Below are 24,013 nucleotides of genomic sequence, written 5' to 3'. Positions count from 1 at the left end.
GTAAAGCTATACTAGGGACCGACCCGCACGTACGTGCGGGTTTTTTTGTATCAGTTTTTTTGTAAATATTATGTACTTGGTTCTTAAAATGATATGAAAAACAGAATTAAAATAGTTGAACACATCAATTAGTTTGCTACACAATTGTTGACATTTGTAAATTGTTAATGTGTTTTTAGTTGTTAGACATTGAATATTGTACAGGCCCAACATTATTTTTTTGGTAACACTTGGCCCAGCATTGTTTTTCCACCGAAAGTATACAAAATATTATTTGAAAAACATAGGAAAGAAGAAATTTGGAGATTAATAAAAAAAACTAAAAGACAGAGAATAAAATGTTGTCATCTACCTGCGACATCGGCGGCCTGAAATCGATTCGAGTAAGAGTGTTTGAACTGGGTTTTTTTGTGGGATTTATCTGATGATAAGGTTCGTAATTGTCATATTCTTTGTTTAATTTCATTTTCTATTGGTTTACTGATTGATTTCGGTTTGTTTTCTTCATATCTAATCTTTGAGATTCTAATCTTTGAGATTTAAATCGTTTTCGGTATCTTTTAAATCGTTTCGACTTTTGCTAATTTCCGTTCATGTTGTTTTGGTTCTGTGGTAATCGTCTTCAATCTGGTTGTATTTAGTTCCATAGCTTTTTCAATCCATCACTTTCATTTGGCCTAATCTTTAAAAAATATTTTTTCCTTTTCGATTTGCAGATTGGAATACTACTATTCAAATTTCTCCAGATAAGTTCTTGAATCCCACACACTTGTTTCATATGAATCAGACATGTATCTTCCTGAATTTTGATGTTTATAAGTTGATCAATTAATTTGCAGGTTCATTGGTTTGATATGTAGAGGTTAAATGGTTACATATTACACGGGTCGGGAGCTTTATCAATTAGACAATTTTTTATACATGGTTAGTAAATTCCTCTTTTTAGTTTATTTTACATTGCGTTAATGTAAAATAACTCAAAAGTTTCCAAACTTATTGTTTTCCTGAATGTGGAAACAAATGTTCTGATGAGTACATGTTAACTATATTGTATATGAAACTAATAAGTATTATTGTTTGTTAAAACCTTTTAAAGAATACTAAAAACTTATTATAGTGATAAACGTATTGGAAAACGATTGAACATTGTTTGATTATAGATTCAGATAAGCTGTAGTTAAACATTAAGTATAGTTTAGAAAACGATAGAGCATTGGTTCCTGTTATAATACATGATCCAAAGAGTTCTTCTGTGGACTGCATACAACATAGATGGTATTGGTATGGAAAAATGTTTGAATTCAAATTAATGCTAATGCACTAATCTAAACCAAACATGAAAAAACCATACAACCTTATTGAATCGAAAAATTGTAAGTCTAGTTTAGAAAATGATAGAGCATTGTTTCCTGTTATATTACATGAGCCGAAGAGTTCTTCTTTGGACTGCATATAACTGGCTATTTATTCCACTTCTGATTGCAATTAACCTGCAATAGAATATAGAGTGTTTATACTTGGCTATTGACTTAAAGAAACTTTATAACAAAGCTATAGACGATAATATAATACATTTGAATGTTAAATAAGATTTACCTGAAATCATTATTCCAAAGAGTAGAAACTTCATCCCAAATTCTGGAACACTTCTTTGAAAACAACATTGATTGTCTCCTTCTGTGGCTTTCCTTCTTTGTCCACTATCAACACCTTCAACCCTTTCTTAGAAGTCACTCTAGAGATTGCAACATAAAGCTGTCCATGTGAGAAACATGGCCTAGGCAAATACAATCCAACATAATCTAAGGATTGTCCCTGACTTTTGTTAATAGTCATTGCAAAAGCTACAACTAAAGGTAATTGTCTCCGACGCATTTTGAACGGCAGTTTCGTGTCTGAAGGAGTTATCAATATCCTAGGTATTAAGACTTTATCACCGACCCTATCCCCTGTAATAATGATAGCTTCCAAAACAAACTCAGCCAATTGTGTAATCTGCAACCTTGTACCATTCATTAGGCCTCCTCTAGGATCAATATTTCTTAGCAACATGACAGGACAACCTACTTTCAATCTTATTCTATGACTTGGCAAGCCAGGAACCTTTAGACTATTTAAAAAATCAGGTGTCAAAACAGGATTGTTTCCAGCTCGTTTGTCTGCAGGATCTATAGAATCTGAGCTTAGGTATGTTCTTTCCTCACCTAATATGATAGAGAAAATATTTCATATTATTAAGTTAACGTTTAATAAATAACTTCCTATCTATTATAAAACAAAAGTATTCGATGGGTTGTAGATTGTACATACCTTCTAATTGGTCTAGCATATATTCATTAATAATGCCAACATCCTCGTTCGTTGGACATAAAATAGCTCTCTCCTGAAAGAATAATGGATCTGTTTTATCTTTCCAGCACTTTGTATCTCCATAAGTCTCTCTTGTTATTGCCTCAATAGGATTTCTTGCTTCAGTGATTAGAAATTCTTCTGGAATATCAATCATAACTTCACCATCATTAGGTTCAGCTATCCTTCCATCCCCAACTGCCAAAATCCACTCTGAGAAGTCCTTAAGATCTTTTGCCTCTGTAGTTGTCAAATTAGTTGATAAAAGTCTCATATTCTTGGTTAATTGCAAAACTTTACAATGCTCCCATATGTAAGAAGCATTAAGTGCAGCCATGCATATTTCAGCTCTACCAGCATTTGGTATAATTGGTAAAACTTGTCTGAAATCTCCTCCAAAAACAACAACTTTCCCTCCAAAAGGCTTCTTCCCATCTCCTTTCATAATATCATCGAGACTTCTATCTAAAGATTCAAAGCAGTGTTTACTCATCATTGGAGCTTCATCCCAAATTATCAAAGATGCTTCAGCCACCAATTGTGCTTGATCTGATCCAGGGCAAATAGTACATACACTACTCTCATGAGGATTGATTGGAATTCCGAATCTAGAGTGCGCAGTCCTCCCACCAGCTAACAACAGAGAAGCGATGCCACTTGAAGCAACATTTAGAACAATAGATCCCCTAGATCGCAATGCTGCTGACAAAGTCTTGTATAGAAATGTTTTTCCTGTACCTCCAAACCCATAAACAAAGAATACACCTCCCATATCATTATCCACTGCTTCAATAATCTCTTCGTAGATCTGTTTTTGCTCACCGGTCATTTGTTTCACCCATTTATCGTGTTTTTCCTTCTGTTCTTGACGATCATAGTTCTTCTCGTCCAAAATCAAAACATTTGTGTCATCCATACTATCTTCGGGTATTTGAGGCATTGTACTAAAGGCTTTCAAAGAGGTTCCATTGCTCTTTAATATGCTATCAATGTTCAATAAGGCGTATTTCTTCTTTTCTTCATCATCTAGAGTGAGCTCTGCAAATCAATATAAACAATTCTTTACATACATAGCAAGTGTAAGTGTAGAATCAACATCACTATAAGTTCTATAAGAAAGCTTTCTAAATGAGAACATAAATTACCTGGGCGATTATAATATTCCCTCCTTTCTTTCTCTATGTCCTCTGCAAGAAGTTCCCAAGTCTTTTCCCAAACAATTTCGGCTTGTGACAAACTAAATGATTGAAGCATAACGACAAATAGACGCCTCAAGAAATTTCCAGTGCTCCAAAAACTGGTTCTTATGATGTCATCAATATATTCCTGATCATTGTCAAGCAATCCAAGGTGGAAACATGCTTCTTTGAAAGTTTTATAAACAACTCCTTTCACCTTTTTAAGATCATCAAAACATTCTGGACCAGTTTGTGTGTTTAGAAGCACTCTTAGATAATAACCTTCTTCCAAACTGATTGGAACATAATTGATTCTTCCAATGCTTGAACCTGGTCTCTTGCGCAAATTAAACTTTTTCCTTTTCCCATCCCATGTAAAATACTCTGGTATTTGTGCATAGGTCAAACTTCTCGCAAGCTCACTGACCTTATTCAATTCAAACCATGCAAGAAACATGCTGAGCACGCACTCCCCCTTATCTACAACTGTTTGTACATCATCATCTCCCTTAAAAAAAATGAAATGTTTTCCGGGCAAATGGAAAGATAACCTTTGAACTGATGTAGATCTGTAACATATTGGATTTTTCAAAATTCTCCATCCTGCTTCACATGCAGATACATACCTGCATTGTTAGTGGAAGAACGAATAACCATGAGTACACATAAAATGACATTAGTATGTAGTGAACGTTCCATAAAATACATAACTAACCTGCAATCAAAGAAGTCTTTTATCTCATTGGAAGTACTGTTTCCAGTAGCAGTCTGTACAGGCTGGTCTTTCTGCTTCTGTATGCGGTTTGAACTATTTTCTGCTTCAGTAACTTTTGAAGCTGGCTCAACTACCACAGAGACACGATCCAATCCTTTATGAATATACTTGAATAAGTATTTTATAGACCCTGATTGGTTACACCACTCAACATTTATGTGAGCCTTGTATCGTAGTGATAGAACTTTGTTATATGGTATAACATAACGATTATCACATTTAAAACCCTTCTTCTCAACAAAGTTCTTTGTTTTCCTTCTTCTGTAAACTGGAAAGCCATCTTTATCCACTGTAGTTTGATCAACATGCTTCTTTGGGAAAAATTTTGTACATTTCCCTTCTTCCATACATGGAGAATTTTTGTTTATAGCACCACATGGTCCATGTATCATGCAATCTTTTACAATCTCATAAAGCTCTGGTTCTTTATTCTTGTCTGGTATCTCAGCAGATATTATTTTGTCAATATCTTCAGCTTTTGGAAACTTGAAATCCGGATGCATCCAAAGTAAAATGTGAGCATGGGGTAGTCCTCGCTTTTGAAACTCTATTGTATACATTGCTAGAGAAAACAACAACAAAAACCTCATTAACTTACACCTTATAAAACGTAGAGGCACAATGTTAAATTCGCCACGATTTCTTTTAATGAACATTGCTAAATATAAAATAAAGTAATGGAATAGAACTTACATGAGACAGTTTTTCCCAATACGTGTTTCTTTGTTAAGTCATCCATAAGAGAATTTAGCTTCATCTTGAAGACTCTGCTGATTATATCTGGCCTATCGTCAGGATTAATGCTTCTTTCGCTACAAAATCTTACCAACTCTGGCCACTTTGTGTTGCATGTGAAAGTGATAAAGAGATCTGGGAACCCATGATACTTACAAACAGCCATTGCATCTAGATACATATTTCTCATATATCTAGGCCCCCCAACAAACGTAGCTGGTAAGTAATATTTGGTCCCTTCATCATTCATATCTGTTCTGCCTTTCTCCGCAGCATCCTTGACTGTATCGTAGTTAGCAGCCCTTAGAGTAGATTGATTCAGCTTAATATATGTTAACCTGTTAGTCTCAATGGTAGTGTAAGCATCCACTAAAAACTGTTGAAACAATCGTTTCGACAAAAGCAGATTATGTGACTCATTCTCCCTTTCTTGTATACGAAATGCAAACCACTGCCGCAGACTTATGCAATCATTCTCTTTCTCTGTCTCAGTCTTTTTTTTCTTCTTCCCACCTCTAGGACCTTTCTTTATTCCAGGTCTATAACCATCTTCTCCATTTGGAAACAAAATCGGATATTGTAGAGACAGATAGGATGGATGTATTTCACTAATCCTTTGTAACATCCCAGATTTTTCTTCTACCACAATATCACGGGTAGGCATACCTACATGAAAATCTCCTGGGATCAATGCAGCCACCTCATTAGCTGTCGGAATCGCATAAGTTCTTCCATCTTTTTTGCGATCACTCACTATTCTCATGTGGAAACTTTCTTCAGGATTAGTATTAAACCTTTCCTTCGCTGTTCTAAAATTCTCAACATATGGGTTGACATCATCCAATAACTTGATTATAGCTGCAATGACTTCTGGTCTTAGCTTTTTTTTGCTTTTATACTTACCTGCAGATTGTGCTTTGCTGATAAGAAATGGGAAAAACATTTCTTAAGATTAGTGATAAATACAAACATGACATCAGATAGTTCGTCGTCTTATAAAATACAATAGGCATACCTTAGAATGCCAGCTCTGTTTTGTATTTCATTTTCTGTATCTACAATATACAGTTGTGAAAACTTTGGGAAGTCTCCTTCTTCAGGCTTTAGACTGCCGAGAAGATGATAATTCTCTCCTTGTATGGAAAACATATTAGGGCCATTTCCTTTGACAACAGTATTTTCGCAACATCCACCAAGTGATGTGAAAGAGAAAATCATGTTGTATGCTCTAATGTTCTCTCTGAAATGGCGACTTAACTCATCATCGTTTGTAAGCAAAGCAAACAATAGTTCCGGCTGATTATGTAAGAAAGGCAATTTCACTGCTCCTTGTAGACAACATTGTGTGAATGTAGGGTTCTTATCCCTTCTTTGTCGGTTTATGCGTTCACCATACCACATAATAGCTCCACAATATGAACATGAATATGTAGGATCCCCATGATCAAGATATTCTGTTATTGAAATACACAAATTAAATATGTTATTTTAGAATATGTTACTATAAAGGCTCACAAATTGGTTTACATATATTTCGTACCTGTTTCTTTCTTCTTGAATCTTGGTTTTGGATTGGGTGTTTTGTTTCTTCCAAATGCTCTAGTCAAACTTTCATCTAACACATTTAGAATCTGAAAACCTTTCGTAACATGTTCTGACACATTTTCAACTTCTGATTGCTCTTCTGAAGTTTCTGATTCTTGATCATCACTACTGCTGCTGCATTGGTATGTTTGTTTCTCTGTCATAATCATGGCAACACAAATAATGTCATGAATGATTTTAGAATAAGTCTCGGCTTTATATATTAACGAAACCATTTAGAAGTTGATGGATGATGCCATACCTGTGCAATTAGATGTTATCTCAACTAATTTTTTATGCCCAGTAATATGAAATTTATTTGATTGAATCATAACTCTTGAATCTGTGTTTGCTTCCTGAGTAGGTTTCCATTGTCTTGCAAGTGCTTTAGTAAATCTTAAAGAAGTTGTACGTCTTGTAATGGACACTGCTTTGCTTTTACCTTCAATTAAACCAATGATAAGTGTTAATCAAATTGCTTCAACTCTGTCAATCCCACACTTACGTACCGTGTTAAAAACACACGACCATCTTATAAATTGAAAGTAATTTATATTTGTGATAATGATCATACCTTTTTTGCTATTCACTGATGGTGGACTAAACTGTGTTTCAGTTATAGCTTGTCTTCGTTTGGTTGGAGGAGATTCTTCAAAATTCACTTGCTCATTGGAATGAGCTTTAAATAACTGGGATTGTTGCAACACTGTATTGCAGGTATTCTCTGTTTTCCATTTCAAACACTTTTAAAGTACAGGAAACTTAGTTAAGAAAACATTTTAACATAAGAGTTGTAATGTGTTTGTCACCTGTTAAACTGTTTTGAAATTTCTGATATAGTTTGGTTTGCCTGTTCAATGTTGGTTTCCTTTTATTACTTGTTGGAATTTGGTTTTCCTTTGGGATTTGAATTAGGTTAGTCACATCACCAAGAACCCTCCTTGACGTCCTTACAGGTTCGATAGTAGAACCTAAATAAAACAGATTAGCAAAATAATATTTTAGAATTGACAAAGTTTTCCCTAAATATTAGCATAAACAAATGGTTTCAATCGTGAATTGTCTACAAAGTTGGTTTACTTACCAGATAATCCGATTGTATCTGCAGTAAGGGAGGAATCTTCTTGGAGGTTGGTTAAAGAGGCACCATTATCAGGTTTGTGATTCAGTCCACATAAGACTCTTTTGAAAACAGATTTCACTTGAATACTACTCTTAATATTGACTTCTCCAGCGTGATTTCTATTCTCCTTGCCAATAGGTTTTTTCACAATCTTTGCGTGTAAACAACCATCTAGTTTTTGTGATTTAGTTTCTGGAACGTATTTTCTCTTCTTCATTTTTTTGCACTCTTCAACAAAAACTTAGCTAGGGTGTTGAAAAGTGACAGAAAAGTAGCTATATATATAAAGAGAGAGTATATTTGCAAATAAATTGAATATGAAATTTGGTAATATTTCATGGCATGTATATAATTTAGTCTTAATTACAGAGATTTGTTATATTGGCTAACTAATTAGCTAAAATAAAGTTGTAAAGGAAAATTGTAAAGTTGTTACATGGAAAGTTGTAAAGGAAAATTGCATCGAATATCAAAACCAAAAATACTTGAAACTTGCAAACTTAAATCCAGAAATACATAGATGGTATTTGTATGGAAAAATGTTTGAATTCAAGTTAATGCTAATGCACTAATCTAAACCAAACATGAAAAAACCATACTACCTTATTGAAAAATTTGAAACTGCAGCTAAAAAATTTAAACCATGTCTTTCCTTGAATCAATTAGAAAGCTTTTCCTTCTCCCCAATATTGTCTTGAATTTCATCAACCGTTCCTTCATTCTCATTTATGGCGGGAGCAGAAGCATCTTCAATAGCAGATGTTATTGATGGTAGGCAAACTTTTTTAGAAGTTGATGATTGTTCTGAAACATCATTGGGATCCTCTTTACGCTTAGAAGAAGGAGTGGTAGTAGCAGTGTTGTATCCTTCTCCATTTTCATGGCTGATAGCGTCTTGATCCTACACAATTTAGTCCAAATGTTTCAGTAATTAACATCAAAGTTAGTCAGCTAATCATTCACGCTATACTAAGTTAAAAAAATAGTTATATCGCATGCTTAACTATATCTAGATTAGATAAAATACCTGGTCAATAGAAATGACATCTTTAGGATCAGTTGGAAGTTCAGATTCTTCAGTATTGTCCACTTCTTTTTTGGCATCGCCCAATTCCACATAAGCAACTTTATAAGTCTCTTTTCCTTCAGTGATATTGGCTGTTAGAGCAGATGCAAGAAACATGAAAGTTTTCCCAACCAAACTTGGTAACGGTTCTGGCACACAAGATGGATCTGCAATCTGTATTCAACAAAATAACATTAGAGACTACATCCAGTTTACCAAAACGGAATAACTTGATATAAGCTTATACCTCATCGTACTGGCCTTCTAAAATTTGTGTTGTAGTCTTTTTTAGAACCTTTAACGCAGTGGTATCAAATAGAATGAACTTAGACTCCCCAGTTGCGTCCATTACATCCACAGTAACTTTGAACCTAAATTCAGACATTTGAGATTTTGTTATGTAAATATTTCCCAATTTAAGGCCAAGTATGTTTGCATTACATATATTATTTTACTGAATGAAATTACCTGGATACTGCTTTGCTAACCTCCTTATCACATCCTGGACAATAAAACAAAGGTTTCTTTGTTTTGCTGATAGGTTTGTTCTCTTCCTTTGGAATTATGTAGCAAGTTCCTTTACATTTGACACATTCAAAGTAATACCAACCATATTCCATATCTATGTGATAGACAGTGCAGATAATTTTGAACTTCCCTTCCTGTATGATAATAGTTTAACCAAATTATATAATAACGAATCATATAAGGTTGAAGTAGTAGATGATCTGGTTACCGTTTCAGCTTCTAGCAAGTCTGAAATAGTGCTCAATGGAAATTGGTTTATGTAATCATCCTTGTCCTTGCTCAATCTGCAGTTTGTTTTGTCTTCCTCTTCGAAGATGATTTGCAAATTATCCTTTGGTAAACTGTTTGAATAGGAGCAATGTTAGTCGTAGTCATCAATAGATTTATGGGAGAAAATTAGAAAAGTTAAACATGCTGTCTTAAACTTAGAAAACGTTAGAGGATTGACATACTTGGCCATAAATTCATCAACAATTGTGTAGTCAGCATTTAGTAACATGAGAGACATGTCAAATGCATTTGAAACTGATCTGTTACCTGTTACATATAAGAGGAATTTGTATTTAGTAAATAGTTTTATATATTTAGTGTTTAAACATTGCTAAGAACTGCTTGTTTAGAAACATTCTTACCATTGTACGAATTGAGTTTAGCACATCTAATCAAACAGATTACAATACCACTTTCTTGTTTATGACATTCTTCCCACATAGTATCTGCAAATCTTCCCCATAGAGTACATGAGAGTCGCTGGTCACTGTAGAAGGTTTTAAAAATGGTTATTAAACAGTTTGTATATAGTTATTCCAAGAATTTATACATTTTAAAAAATCAGTTTACCTTGTATCCCTCAACTGAATCTCCAATCTTTTTTTAGGTTTCTCATTTTGTGCAGAAGTTTTAATCTGCCCAACTGATACTACCTGACCCAAAACATCTGGAAAAACGGTACGTTACATAAACTTAATACTAAATATATGACCACCAAACTGTAGAATATTATACTCGTTTAGGAATCAAGTTTACCTATCAATATGTGTTCATTTAGAACATCTTCAGCAAGGATGTTCTCAAAAGCAACAGGATCAACATAGAAATCATTTGATAGTGAGGGACACCGAGTAATGATTGTGGAGTTCATTATGGACATCTTGTAGGGATGTTTAGTTGCTCTAAATTTCCCAGAAGCTCTTGTCAGTTGGAGATTTTCAATGATTCTCCATTCTCCAAATACAACCAAACGCTGAAACTTTGTCAATTGTTGTTTCTTGATGGTTGCATGAATCAGTGTCCCCTGTATAGGATTTCCAAATAGAACGAAATATGTTAGTTAATCGTTGGTTTAAAAGTAAACTTATAAACAGATGAAACGACTTACTTTGATATCAGCCAATATCATCTCTATTGTTTCGCCTGTAAAGGTGGTGTACTGTTTCCATGTGTGGACAATCTTCACCCTTATCTTCCAAGCAGTCTTAAATGGTTTGATGTGACCAAGCTCGGTGAAGCCTTCATTTGCAGCAACAGTTTTTTTTTGCTGAAGATTGGTAGCCATTGTGTGTGTAGCCGTTTTAGGGTTGAGTGCATATCATAAAGTTCTTGTACACCTCTATTTATATAGATGTATACTTGCTTGTTATGATTTGCCATTAGGAAGGTAAAGATTTTTCGAAAATATTGATTTGGCGACATTGGTTTGGAAATGGGAATATTCTATTTAGCTAGTGTGTCGTTGGAATGGAATAATATGTATGGTAACTTATCTTTTATTCATTTAGCGTATAATTTGGTTAAGATTTTGGTATAATACAATATTTTTGAGATTAAGATTAAGGGAATAAGATTGTTATGATTGATTATTCTCCATTTTTTCCTGTAGAATGTATTTATTATTGAGCGTTATTTGGCAACGGTAATATTCGTTAATATGGCGAAAGATAAGGAAAACAAAGTTTTAGGAAACAATATTGTTAGCAGTTAGCATAAATCACAAAAAATTAGCAATATTTAAGGAAGTTAGCAGTTATGGAATATATTTGTATTGACGATGATTTATGTTGATTTTTCTTTCTTTAAGGTCAACCTATGGGAACGACGATATGGCAGGATTTTAGGTGGATTCGACAATTTTTAAAAACAACGAATCTATCTTAACAGGCCATATATATTAACAGGCCAAATCTTATTAATTTATGTCGACAATGTCATTTAGATTGTCCAAAATTTTGTTAAAATAAGAAGGTCATTGTTTGGCTACAGGTTTAATTTTTATGAAATTTTTTAAAAAACATGAAGTCTGTTTGGATACAGCTTGTGCTTCCCAATTAATAGTATAGATAATATTAAGCTGATGTTAAAATTCAAAATTTGATCTAAGATTTCTAGCCGGGATATATACATAGCAACAAAGTAGAAGATACCCTATGATGCTATATTTTTTTTGATTAAATGTAATAATTAATTATATATAAGTAGATACCTGAACTTAAAGCATGGAGAAATATTTATTAAATTTAGAATATTAAAATCTGAAAGTGTATTGGTAAAATAACGAATTTCAGAATGACGTGTTTATCCATTATATATATATATTTTTTTTATCAACCACATATTCATTCAAATATTATTCTTTGAATACTCACCCGTTGAAATGTAAAAATGCTTAAAAAATAATTTCCAAATCAAGCGATCTAGATTAACGAGTTAGATAATCCGTTTTAGAATTACAAAAACGATAGATTTTGGATAAAAACGACAAAAAGACACCTAGAACAATCTAAAATCATCTAAAAGATGGGAAAAAGCCAATCATCTTTTAGGAGATTGCATAACCATCTTTTAGGAGATTGCACAATCATCATGACACACAACATCATCTCTACACTATCAATTTCAAAAAACCAACAAATTTTTCTTTTTATTAGAATAAAATTCAGTAAACTAGGCTTAATAATTAATACTAATGACAATGTCATGTAATTTTTGAAAGAAACATGTAATATTGTATAAACTATTTTTAAAATAGATCAACCGTGGAATTTTTTTATAAAATGGTAAAGTTATTAATCTAACGTAACTTAAAATTTATTAGACTGACAAGTTTTTTACTTTTTATTTTGTCGATATTTTGATAAAAACTTCTTCAATAAAACTAATTCATGATTCCATAAAAAGTTATGTTTATGATGTATAAAGGAACTAGCAAGATCTGACCAATCAGAATTTTAAAAGACAAAGCTTATTTTTCTAACGTTAAAAGATAAAAAGTTCTACCGAATAAAAAAACGAAAAAGGAAAAAAAAACAAAAGAAAAAAAATGATTAAAATAGAAAATGGATAGGATAAAGAAACGGCGCCGTATGAAGATCGGTGCAAAATCCAAAAAGGGAAACCAAAGAAAAAGAAGGAAGAGTCATCGGCGTCGGTGGGAAGTGGATTTGATTAACCGCTGGCCATAAAAACGCAACGCGGCTTTGCTTATAAGACACAGACACAGACATCGAGACAGAGAGAGAGAGATAGTGGTCCATTCCCATTGAAGAAGAAGACAAAGTGAAAAGCCTAAAAGAGCCGTTGAAGCGTACAATCTAAGGCAATAAACCCACAAGAAAGCTTAAGTCTTTACTGTTATCTTTCAATTGCCATTTCAATTTCAAGATATAGAGAGAGAAAGAAGCAAAAAAGGCGCAGTCTTGGGGGTTTTCACAGGCTATGGTGGGTTTAAACGACGACATCTCAGTCGACATTGAAGAGATCTACAATGGTGGCAAGGTCTGTTTACACATTGACCTAACAAAATTTACTTCCTTTTCTCCTTCTTATCTTCTCTCTCAGGCCATTTCTGTACCTGTCTTACTCTTAAAGTTTGATACTTTTATGGTAATTAGAACCGTCACATTTCGTTTTCTCTCTTCTGGGTTCTTACCATCTAATCTCAGTTTGAAATTTGCCCATTGTTCCTTGATTTAGTGAATCTTTTAGTATATCTAGCTTCAGTTTCTTGATTGGAATCAAATTTATCATATCGTGTTCTTGGTTTTAGTTTATTTGCTTAATTTAATTAACCTATTACTTCATTGATAGTTAAAAAGTTGTTTCACTTTGTATTATGATGACCCTTTGGATTTTCATCTGAAATCACCAAGTTGGGTGTTTCTTTTAATTTGATTCTTTGTTCCTGTTGTATCAAAGGTCCAAGAGATTCTCTTGAAAATGGTATCTTTTTATGGCTCCATGATTGATATATAATGTCTGACTTTTTTCAGCCGTAAGTTATCTTCTACTGATTTTTCTGACTCTTGCACATGGGAGAATCTCTTGAGGTCCTTCATTTTTTTTGTTGTCTGGAACAAAGTTGGAATGTTCCTTTCTTAGCTGTATCTGATTTAAAGAACATAATTTAAAGATCATTCTGGTTTCTAAAATATTGAGCTGATGTTGGATGAAGGCTAATGGTGTGCATTTGAGAATAAGCATGTGGCATTGATTATATTTTCTCTTAGTTTGGATATAGACTGATTCATTTCTTGCTTATTTTCGTTATCTCTTGCAGGAGCATCATGTCAAAACTTGCCATGGTTCAGTTTCAGTTGTAGTTTATGGAGATCAAGAGAAACCAGCACTGATCACTTATCCAGATGTAGCACTTAACTGTAAGAGTTGGGAATATTCATTTGGAACATGATTTGTTTTCACTTGATAATCTCATTTTTGATTCTTGTGTGTTTTATGTCTTCTAGATTTGTCGTGTTTCCAAGGATTGTTTCTCTGCCCTGAAGCAGTATCCTTACTGCTCCATAATTTCTGCATTTACCATATTAGTCCCCCAGGACATGAGGTTTGCAAAATTGATTGTCTTGAAAAGATGCATATATTTTATTTGTATTCGACTTGGCTGTTTGCTCACGTATTGTTGGGTTCCATCGTTTCCACAAGAGTTTTTGCAGTTCGGAGCTGCTCCAGTTTGTTCCAATGATCCGTCACCTTCCGTTGAAGACCTCGCGGACCAGATTCTTGAAGTATTGAACTTCTTTAGGTAAAACTAGAATCATGTTTCAACCAACAATCACTCGAACCTTGGCATATCGCAACTAGTGTAATTCCGCTGATGTCCTCTAAATATCTATATGTCTCTTGCAGCCTCGAGGCAGTAATGTGCATGGGGATTACAGCGGGTGCCTACATCCTTTCCTTGTTTGCTGTATGTACTCACTGACTGAGGCCCCCTTGAAGATTTATGTGTAGCTACATTCTCAAAACATCATACAATATCTCATTACTTATCAGTGGTTATTTTGTGGTTGCAGATTAAACATAAAGAACGAGTTTTGGGTTTGATTCTTATATCACCTCTATGCAAAGCGCCCTCATGGTCTGAATGGTTTTATTACAAGGTTTATTTTTTCATTCTCATCATAGTTTATATGACTGTACAAAAGGATAAACCCACACACTTTATTCGCCTCCAGACTAGTAAGCCAATGTTAAAAACAATTCTGCAGGTAGTGTCAAACTTGTTGTACTACTATGGTATGTCTGGGCTGTTAAAGGATATTTTCCTCCAACGGTACTTCAGTAAGGTAATCTTTCTTGTGATTCCTTGATGGAAACCTGTATATGCTGAATAGTATTTAACTAGTCTTGTTTTTAATCATAACAGGAAGCTCGTGGTAGCTCTGAAGTTCCAGAGAGGGATGTGGTACATGAATGCAGAAGAGTAAGTGCTTAGCCTAGTAGTAGTTTGTAGATGGTTTTTCATCACCTTTGATAATAATGATGTTGTATGATATGATATGTTAATACAGCTGCTGGGGGAAAGACATGGTAGTAGTCTTATGCGGTTTCTTGAAGCAGTTAACAAGAGACATGACCTAACTGATGGATTAAGAGATTTGAAATGCCGCACACTCATCTTTGTTGGCGACCAATCTCCCTTCCACTCTGAAACTCTTCACATGGTGACTGCATTGGACAGAAAATACAGCGCCTTGGTTGAGGTATGCGGGTTAATGTAAAAACAGATGTGGTAGCTCTTAGCTTCTCTCCGTGACTTAAAGATTCAGGCTCTCTAAGATTTCAAAGAAACATGTTTTGATTGTATATTTTTGTCTGAAATTGCAGGTGCAAGCTTGTGGATCAGTGGTGACAGAAGAGCAACCACATGCGATGTTGATACCAATGGAGTTCTTTTTCATGGGGTTTGGATTGTATAGGCCTGGTCGGGTTAGCGATAGCCCCCGTAGTCCACTGAGCCCGTCATGTATTTCGCCAGAGCTTCTTTCTCCAGAGAGTCTTGGTATAAAGCTAAAGCCAATAAAAACTCGGGTTCCCACCAAATGTTAAAAGTAACACAATTGATTCATTGTATTCTTCCTCTCATATTTGGTGTATCAATTCAAATATTCTTTTATTGAATATGTGTTTGTACTTTTGTAATCAATTAACTCAAAAAACTCTTTATTTGTAAGAGATAGTTTAGCTTTTATGGGTATATATGCAACACTTATATATATATGAGTGAACTTGCAGCTATAGTAAGTAAGTAGAACTAACACACTTGGAAAAGAAAAAAAAAGAAAAATCACACAAACTTAGTCAAAACGCAATCTACTAATAATATGACAATCCGAACGCACCAAATTCAAATGGATATATCTAGTCTTGTGCAGATGAGGAGGAGCAAGCTTCCATGGCAGCAATCACCAATCACCGATCACGTTTCTTTCGTTGCTTTTTTTGTTTGTTTGGAACAAAGTTATTTCGCTTTTGATCGACTTGGGGCCATTAACGTAAAGCCCATAAAGTGAAAACAATAAGCAAACATTTCATAAACCCTTGTCTTACCATACCAGATCGTAATAAATCTGTGTACAGTTTACATATGCAAATCACCAGTCCTATTGCTAAACATGAGAAAAAAAAACACTTAGCAGTTCTTTTACTAATACAATCCAAACATAATATTTATATGGATGTTTCTAGTCTTGTGGAGACGCTTCCATTTCCATGGCAGCAGTTCCGTTTGATGCTGCTGGAGGTGTAATGGACTGAAAGCTCTGAGTAAGACCAACGATTCTAAAGATTCCAGAATGAACATCCACGATTCTTCTGACTAATGCAACGCGATCGCCATCATCATCACCAGCCCGATCCTTGCATGGGTCAGTGTACCTAATGTAGAAAATAGCATCATAGGCGCCAAGTCCCTTGTGAAAGGGCTCAAGGTCTCGTGGGATTTCCATAGCCACTTTGCGAATCTTCAGACCGCCAACACCGTGTTCGATACGGCGCCTATTAGTTGTGGCAACCGCAAGTTCCAAATACAGATGGATCCACTCATTCTTAAGCACCTCTGTTTTTTTCAGCTGCAAAATATATATATATACACGTACGACTAGTTGGTTGGTGATCGAATCATCACAAGGTAAAACACAGCTTAAGAGTGGTTGATCGGGTTGTAATAAATTACCAGGCGAAATCGGCCAGTGTCGTCTTGGAAAGGATTCTCTCCTGTAAGCAACTTAGGCATGAAATGATGGAGAAAGTGGCCACACAACACATTACTTTTATCTACGTTGTATATCTTGGTTTCCACTATACAGAGAAAGAACTTGTTAAGTTGTATGTATACTAGCTATTACCAACCAATAAAAATAATGATAATTATAAAAATATATACAGTACCAGGATAAGGTCCAGAATTAGCGGAGACCAAAGCGAATCTGTTAAATGCAATCTCGTTAACTTGAGCCTGAAAAGTAGCAAGCGTAGGCTTGGTCTTGGCAGAAGCAGGATCCTTGGCTTTGAAAGTGATCTTGTAAGAGCAAGTAACAGAAAAAGTGGACTGGGTGTACTCCATTATGTTACAGGGCTGCACCTCTTGTCCCTAGGATTGAAAGCAGATATATATCTTTAGCTACAAGCAGATATATTTATCTTTAGCTACAAATGAGAAAACAAAGAAGAGAGATGAGTAGAGTAAACTAACCATGAGAAAATTGAAACGATGAAGGCCAAACCTAGCATAAAGGCGGACTATGGTACGACGAGAAACGTCCGGAACTTTGGAGTAAACTCTCCGAATTCCTTTAAGGGCCTATGAACGGTACGTACAATTGTTACGTTATTATTAGTCTCCAAATTAAGAAGAAGCGAAGCTAAGGAAGCAGGAGATGATGAAATTACGAAGGAATATATAATTGATTACCCGGTCAGCTCTTCTCTCGGGATATACAATTATCTTCTGATCCTCGACACCCTCTTTTGAGCTCTTGATTATCATCACCGCCGGCAACATCTTCTCTTCGGGCGGCTGATATGGATTGATGGAATGCTTTTAGTCGATTTAGGGTTTCTGTACTCCACGCCATCAGTAAACCATCCTCATAAGATACCCACTTTGATAAATCTTACCTATAAGAATCCTCCAATGAGGATGCCCTAACACCTCTAGGGTTCTTTTTCCTTTTTCGACAGTTCTAGGCTTTTATTGAGTTTCTTAGCCTATCAATATATAATAGCAAACCCAATTTTAATGATTACTAATGTCACCATTTTAGATTCTATAAATAACAATAAACCCACTTTTAGTGATTACTGATGTCATCGTTTTAATCTAACGGATATAATTATTTTGGTTATCTCATCTAACGGTTTATATTAATTAGTTTTGGGCAGAAAAACCAGACTGGTTGGCACGTGATTGAAGCGGTATCGGTTCGGATGCGGTTTCAGTGAAATCACCGAATGGGTTTACGTGTCAAGGTAGATTGGACTTTGGTCCAATTCGGATTTTACCTTATGTTAATATGGACATCCATTTTTACCTGATCCTCCTCACTTATCTATATAGACCCTTTAGAAATATGATATCCTAACACCACTATTTCTTCTGTTCCCAACACAGAATCGTCGCGGCGATGGTTGCTTTTCGCTTCGTCTTCTTCACTCGATTGCATGCTTTGTGTACTGCAATCATATCTCAACTTTTCGATTCATATTTCTCCATGTTTAGAGTAGGACTAGAAGCTCTATATAAACCCATGATTCCCCATGGAAAGAACCATATCCAAACTATTCGATTCGTATTCTCCATCGTTTCCTCACATGAGCTCCTCGTGACCTTCTTTTGCTGAAACCTTCTTCTTGGGAGAGTTTCTTTAGAGACACTTGGACAAAACCTCACAAAGAGTTTAGTGAAAAATGATTTAGAGGATAAATTTATAGGCGACCGTTTAAATTTGTTATAAGTTTTTAAAGTTCAGGGTTATATTTACAAAAAAAAAATTGAAGGTTTAAAAATGAAATCGGTCAATATTGAAGGTTTTTTTTAAAATTAAATTACCGTCGGATTAAAACCATTCAACTTATATAATATTTAGTACAAAGACGTTGGTTTGGTTCATAGATGATTTAACTATAAGCATAAGATGAATTTATCAAATTTGTTTAAAGCTATTTGTTTATCACTTTCCCAATAACTGATAACATTGTTTGACCGATTAGAAGAAAAACTATTGTATTAGGCAATTGCTATGTGTGAAAACTGAAGAATTACGACCCTACTAACAGAAATTAAAATGGTCGAGTAGGGTAAAGTTTAGAGGTCTATGTATTTACAATTTTTCATCAAACTCATCTCAAGGATCTCATACTTAACTGATGAAATAACCAGCAAACCTAGAATTGACCAAACACAATCTCACATACGAAACTTGGTATATACCTACAAGGCTACAATACGGTGAAAATGTTTCTTATTTTGATGCGGGAAACAAACTAAAAAATAACCTCTTCCTACCTTTTTTTTTTACTCAAAAAAAAGAATCCCAAAACATTTAATAAAAAAGAAAAGAAAATTGAAGTGAAGTTACAAGTCTGTGTAATTATCTTCGTGTAGAGATTTTATACAGGGGGTTCCTCTTGGGGTTTTCTTCTGATCTCTCTCAATGCATCTATACATCTGGAAGCTCCCATTCATTGCCTTTCCCTTGCTTGAGAGACCAAAATTGGCTTCATGTTGCGTGTTATGCTGAACGTCATCAATACTTCAAGAGTCGTGTAGCGAACCTTGAATCATCAGAGATATACGCTTTGCACTCTCTGAGTGATACAACTCTCCTTTGAAACCAATCTGTACATACGAAGATAAATGTTCAATACCTACAGTTTGAGCCAGATCCGTAGAGATACAGATAGAAATGATATGAAATTACCTCGGTTGAGCTGTCGGGGGAAAACCACCGTAAGAGCACTCCTAAATGTACAACGGCTGGTATCAACTTGAATAGCAATGGTGTTGTTACCTGTTACATAATTTACTTAGAACAGTAATTATTACACAATACTGATTCAAGTATAAGAGAAATCTACTGCTCTTCCATTGATAAATCAACTTCCTTGTCAATAATTGTTTCGAAAATCAATGCGCAAAAGAATAGACACGTACCAGGCTCAAGGCTGTTGTTCCCAGAAGCAGGAGGTACAATTTGCTCTGCAAATAAACACAAACCTCTTCATTATTATCACTCCACAGTCCACCGAAAAAGCAAATTACGAGAAATCTATTATATGGTCATACACGGTCTGGGAGATATATGCTAATATATATTTTATTAAGCATCAAGATAACCAAAAAAGCATTTTATAACTTACCTCAATTAGGTGAAGATTAGATGCTCGACTTAGCAGAACAAAAGCAAACTCCCCAATCTGTGCAAGGGACATTCCAACCTATAGACAAGAAAACTGTGAGGCCTCTTTCTATGAGAAAGTTTTGAGTAATGTGCAAGCGGGACAAAAAGAAGGGTTCACTTCTTACAAGTACTGCAGTTTTGTTATTGTATCCAAAGACTTTAACAACTATCGCAACTACAACAGTCTTTATCACTATCACAAGTAACACAGCTGCTAACAGAATGTCAACATGGTTCCACAAGAAGTGCATATGTATCAGCATGCCGATACTAGCAAGGAACAGTGCTGCAAAAAAATTGCGGATGGGTTCCACCTGTAAGGAAATAGAAGCGATCAGAACAGGTCTATTGGTAATTTTTTGTACAATGGGCAAAGTAAGGGAAATATATAGACAGTCGACGATAATCTATAAGCAGGAAAGACACTTTCAAAATAAGAGTGTGGCCATAAAAAAGGGCAGAGACCCTCTAGTTCGAAAATGTCAAATTTGACTTCCTACCTGTTCAAGAGTATGCTGAGCGAGATCAGTTGTAGAGATCATCACTCCTGCCGCAAAGGAACCCAACTCAAGACTTAGACCGAGCTTGTCACTACACTGAAGAAGCCAAAACGATACTGGATTTAAGAACTGACAAGTTGAGAGTCACGCATGTGCAAACAGCCAATAGATAAGAAAAACAAAGGGAGCAGACTAACCCAAGCGACAAGCAAGCAAAATGCTACAGCGGCCAACTGATAGAGCTCATTAGTCTGTCAAAGATAGAAGAACGCTTAAATAAACATTATAAAGACCAAAACAGAACCAGGTAAAAAACTTGTGCATACCTGAGAAGAAAGGCTTGTCATAAGTTTTAGAAACCAAGGTACCCAGGTGCGGGATAATACAAACAAAGCACCCAAAAAAGCAATCAAAATAGCCAACCTGGAAATAAATAAAGTGTCAAAAACTTGGTTTTTATTAGACCGAAATCTAACAAGTGAACATTGGAAGTAGGGTACTGATAATATTTTCACAGAAATTCCTGGAAGAGATAAATGCATACGATTTAGCCATGGACAACACTCCTTGAAGGACACCAGAAGTGCCACCAAGGACTGGCAGGAGAGCAAACAGCAAGCCCACAGCACAATCCTGGTGATTGATGACACAGTAAATTTAAGTTCTAATGAAAGTATTGTTGCATACAATACTACTTGAGGAAATGCAGATTTTTGAACTAGGAAAAAGAACATGTGAGAATAATATTAGAAAAGCTATTGTTATTGAGAGTGATCAGGTAGATACCTGAAGAATAAGTGTTCCAACGGTTATTTGGCCATGTAGAGCACTTATGCTATTTCTTTCCATTAAAAATTTCAAAACCTAGTATAAGAATCATGGTGAGGGAGGTAATGAGAACATAAGACAGTCATGTCTAAAGAGCAATTGATGATAACATAACACGCACTCAGAAAATATATAACACAGTGAGAGTGAGCACAAGGGCAATATTCTAGCAGTGTAGAACAAGTTTAAAATATTAATTGACACGCAAAGCGTTCAATGCCACATAAGTATGCAAAAGTACACAAAGGAAATTAGAATATACCACTGCTGTTGATGACATCGAAAGAAATGCGCCTACAAATATTCCTTCTGTTAGTTTACCGCCACATAACTGCAACGAAGAAACAGCTAAATCAACCGAATGTACTCTATATTCATGATTCATACCACAATATGCCTACTGACTCATTCTTAACTTGATTGCTATACATTTGGGACATACCGAGGCTGTTATTCCACTCAAGCACATGAACAAAAATATCTGAAGAAGACCTCCTGGAATAGCTACTGCACGAACCACACGAAGCTGTAACCAAAAAGTACAATAACTGTCTCAAAAGTTTCAATCGGTTTGAACAAAGAAACCTGACAATATAAGTGGGTGGAAGCGCGCAAACCTTCGCTGCAGAAAATTCTAATCCTAAAGCAAAAAGGAGAAAGATAACACCAAACTGTGCTACTGTTTCAACCTGTTCTACACAAAAATTTATAAATGAAGTCCTTGTCAACCATTTATATATAACAAGGCGATCTGGTACTCACGAAATCTTCCAAAGGTAGGATGAAGACAACAAAAGAGAAACTTTTGAATTACTAAAGCTGATGTAAGCTACCTGCACCATTTCACTAACAAAGCTTAACCCACCCGGTCCAATGACAGATCCAGCCAATAGGTACCCAGTAATGACCTGCCATAGAAGTAGCGTGGAAATTAAATAACGGTGTCATGTTTTGAAAAGTCAAGAGTTAACAAAATCGAAAGCTGAATAATCAATTCTAACAAAATGATACTGAAAGTTGCGTTTGACAAAAAATAATACTGGAAGTTACAAGCTTCGCAAAGGCAGAGTGTGCTAACCGGTTGACCAGCACAAGCAAAGGCAATTCCACCACAAGTAGCAGAAACAATGACGACAACCAAATCTGATATCAGCCTACCAATGTACAATATTAAGAGAGATGTCCGGACAAAGAAAAAACAGTTAGTAAGATGCTCAGAAAGTATAATCGAATGAAGAACTTTTGTTACAAATGGTATAGTTACCTTAAATCTAGCTGCAGTACAGGGTACTTGGATTTTGGATTGGACATTATAAAAACGTTGTCCTGGATTAAAATTGCAGCGAAGTTACATTGCGAGAATACGTTTACACACAGCTACATAATAGATATACGTTGTTTACAAAAAAAAATATGTAGTAAACTATCTAAGCTTACCTTCCTATCTATGAGTCTTGGAGTATCTTCTACGCCATTCTCGTTATCCAAGTTAAAGAATGATCTAGAATAAAATCACTGTTATGTTATAATTTGCTTTAGCCTGTGAAACAAAAGTAGACAACAGCCACTACTAGCACGAATCAAGTCCAAAGAGGGTAAAGTAAGCATCAGGAAGACTCACTTCTCCTCCTTGGTCTTGGTTTCATTTTTCTTTGGCTTAACTCGAGCAACAGTCTCTAGAACAGCCTAATGAGCATAACAAATGGCTTAATCAAAAGAAAAGACAACTTTGAGTAGTGTGCTGAACAAAATGTAATAGTAATATGAAGAAAATGATAACTTGCGAGAACAAAGATCAAAACTTGCAGCTACCAACCTGCTGATCAGCAACACTATTGTTGAAGCTTCCTGGATCAGGAACTGCAAAAGAAAATAGCATTTCAGAAAACAGAATACATTGAAAAATGAGAATTTAATCAAAGCGCTAAAATGCTATTAGCCCTGAGAAAACTATAAACCTAGATAGACAGAGACTTTCCAATAGATAATGGAGAGAGTCTAGACCACTAAGCTAAATCAATGATAAATCCCTAGAGAAGGACAAAATTAAAAAAACAAGCTGATCTCAGAAGACAAAAAACCCTAGCTCCACAGCGAACGTAACTAATTGCAAAAATGCAGAAGAATGAAAGATCTAGTAGAAGAACGAACCATCGTTCTGGTCATTCTCAGGAAACTCTTTCTCAAGTGCTCGATCGATCATATCAGCGAAACTATCCTCCTTAGGTTTCGTCACATTGGACTCAACGAAGGTACCATTGATCTCATCACGTTTGATAACTGAGTCAGTCTCGATATCGTCGGACTCGGCGGACAAAGCAAGAGAGAAGAAACCACAGATCAGAAACACGAGAAATAGAAACCTCATCGTTTTAATCAGAGAGAATTTGCCAGTGTTGTTGTTACACCGCCGCATCTCAGTGATTGTGGCGCGGCGGAGCGATAGAGAAAGAGATATATAGAGAGAGAGAGAGGGAGAGATCTTCGTGTGTGTTTGTTCCTTCTTCTCTCTCTTTCCGGTGGTTGGAGAACGAGAAAGCAGAAAGATTGAGAGAGAGAGAGAGAGAAATTAAATTAAATTTGTTGGTTTAATTAGGGATTTAATTAGTAAAACCTTTTTGATTAATTAACTTTTTTAAGTTGGCTCTGTTTG

The 24,013-nt window shown here is 35.2% G+C and overlaps 3 protein-coding genes and 1 long non-coding RNA gene across 5 annotated transcripts; 2 read left to right on the top strand and 2 right to left on the bottom strand.

Moving 5' to 3' along the window:
- Positions 1-335: 335 nt before the first annotated feature.
- Positions 336-11,116, top strand: LOC17891019. 2 transcript variants are annotated; one of them, XR_002834729.1, is made up of 6 exons: positions 336-432; positions 717-924; positions 7,238-7,338; positions 7,730-7,777; positions 10,216-10,286; positions 10,760-11,116. It is a non-coding gene; the product is annotated as an uncharacterized LOC17891019 (long non-coding RNA). The 2 variants fall into 2 exon arrangements; XR_002834728.1 differs by lacking the exon at positions 10,760-11,116 and adding an exon at positions 10,387-10,758.
- Positions 11,117-12,757: 1,641 nt separating this feature from the next.
- LOC17893475 (protein NDL3) lies at positions 12,758-15,828 on the top strand. The gene is made up of 10 exons (XM_006297983.2): positions 12,758-13,109; positions 13,891-13,990; positions 14,078-14,175; positions 14,285-14,373; positions 14,478-14,538; positions 14,645-14,731; positions 14,840-14,917; positions 14,998-15,054; positions 15,143-15,334; positions 15,459-15,828. The coding sequence occupies exons 1-10, from the start codon at positions 13,050-13,052 to the stop codon at positions 15,678-15,680; spliced, it is 1,044 nt and encodes a 347-aa protein (XP_006298045.1). The 5' UTR covers positions 12,758-13,049; the 3' UTR covers positions 15,681-15,828.
- Positions 15,829-16,295: 467 nt separating this feature from the next.
- Positions 16,296-17,684, bottom strand: LOC17891244 (UPF0725 protein At3g25080). The gene is made up of 5 exons (XM_006298144.2): positions 17,545-17,684; positions 17,326-17,433; positions 17,022-17,223; positions 16,807-16,931; positions 16,296-16,702 (listed from the first exon to the last, which is right to left on the bottom strand). Exons 1-5 carry the CDS (start codon positions 17,632-17,634, stop codon positions 16,316-16,318), a joined length of 912 nt encoding a protein of 303 aa, XP_006298206.1. The 5' UTR covers positions 17,635-17,684; the 3' UTR covers positions 16,296-16,315.
- A 1,338-nt stretch (positions 17,685-19,022) lies between these two features.
- Positions 19,023-23,890, bottom strand: LOC17891234 (K(+) efflux antiporter 4). The gene is made up of 20 exons (XM_006300231.2): positions 23,512-23,890; positions 23,177-23,220; positions 22,982-23,046; positions 22,798-22,861; positions 22,625-22,686; positions 22,439-22,514; positions 22,194-22,268; positions 21,978-22,049; positions 21,803-21,886; positions 21,623-21,691; positions 21,319-21,396; positions 21,077-21,165; positions 20,859-20,955; positions 20,730-20,783; positions 20,533-20,628; positions 20,158-20,346; positions 19,992-20,069; positions 19,786-19,830; positions 19,553-19,642; positions 19,023-19,470 (listed from the first exon to the last, which is right to left on the bottom strand). The coding sequence occupies exons 1-20, from the start codon at positions 23,774-23,776 to the stop codon at positions 19,387-19,389; spliced, it is 1,776 nt and encodes a 591-aa protein (XP_006300293.2). The 5' UTR covers positions 23,777-23,890; the 3' UTR covers positions 19,023-19,386.
- Positions 23,891-24,013: the final 123 nt, after the last annotated feature.

Source organism: Capsella rubella, unplaced genomic scaffold, assembly GCF_000375325.1.
Source record: "Capsella rubella cultivar Monte Gargano unplaced genomic scaffold, Caprub1_0 scaffold_3, whole genome shotgun sequence".
Taxonomy (NCBI): Eukaryota; Viridiplantae; Streptophyta; class Magnoliopsida; order Brassicales; family Brassicaceae; genus Capsella; species Capsella rubella.
The sequence above is the reverse complement of the archived record's forward strand: the minus strand, read 5'-3'. Positions and strand labels throughout refer to the sequence as shown.

Coding starts and splice junctions, on each gene's coding strand:
- LOC17893475 (XM_006297983.2), top strand. CDS start 13,050: ATGGTGGGTTTAAACGACGACATCTCAGTCGACATTGAAGAGATCTAC. Junction 14,918..14,997: donor TCCAACGGTACTTCAGTAAG/GTAATCTTTCTT, acceptor TAATCATAACAG/GAAGCTCGTGGTAGCTCTGA. Junction 15,335..15,458: donor AATACAGCGCCTTGGTTGAG/GTATGCGGGTTA, acceptor CTGAAATTGCAG/GTGCAAGCTTGTGGATCAGT.
- LOC17891244 (XM_006298144.2), bottom strand. CDS start 17,634: ATGTTGCCGGCGGTGATGATAATCAAGAGCTCAAAAGAGGGTGTCGAG. Junction 17,224..17,325: donor ATCGTTTCAATTTTCTCATG/GTTAGTTTACTC, acceptor TTTCAATCCTAG/GGACAAGAGGTGCAGCCCTG. Junction 16,703..16,806: donor ACACTGGCCGATTTCGCCTG/GTAATTTATTAC, acceptor TATATTTTGCAG/CTGAAAAAAACAGAGGTGCT.
- LOC17891234 (XM_006300231.2), bottom strand. CDS start 23,776: ATGCGGCGGTGTAACAACAACACTGGCAAATTCTCTCTGATTAAAACG. Junction 22,515..22,624: donor GTACTGCAGCTAGATTTAAG/GTAACTATACCA, acceptor GTACATTGGTAG/GCTGATATCAGATTTGGTTG. Junction 21,166..21,318: donor TTGGAACACTTATTCTTCAG/GTATCTACCTGA, acceptor ATCAATCACCAG/GATTGTGCTGTGGGCTTGCT.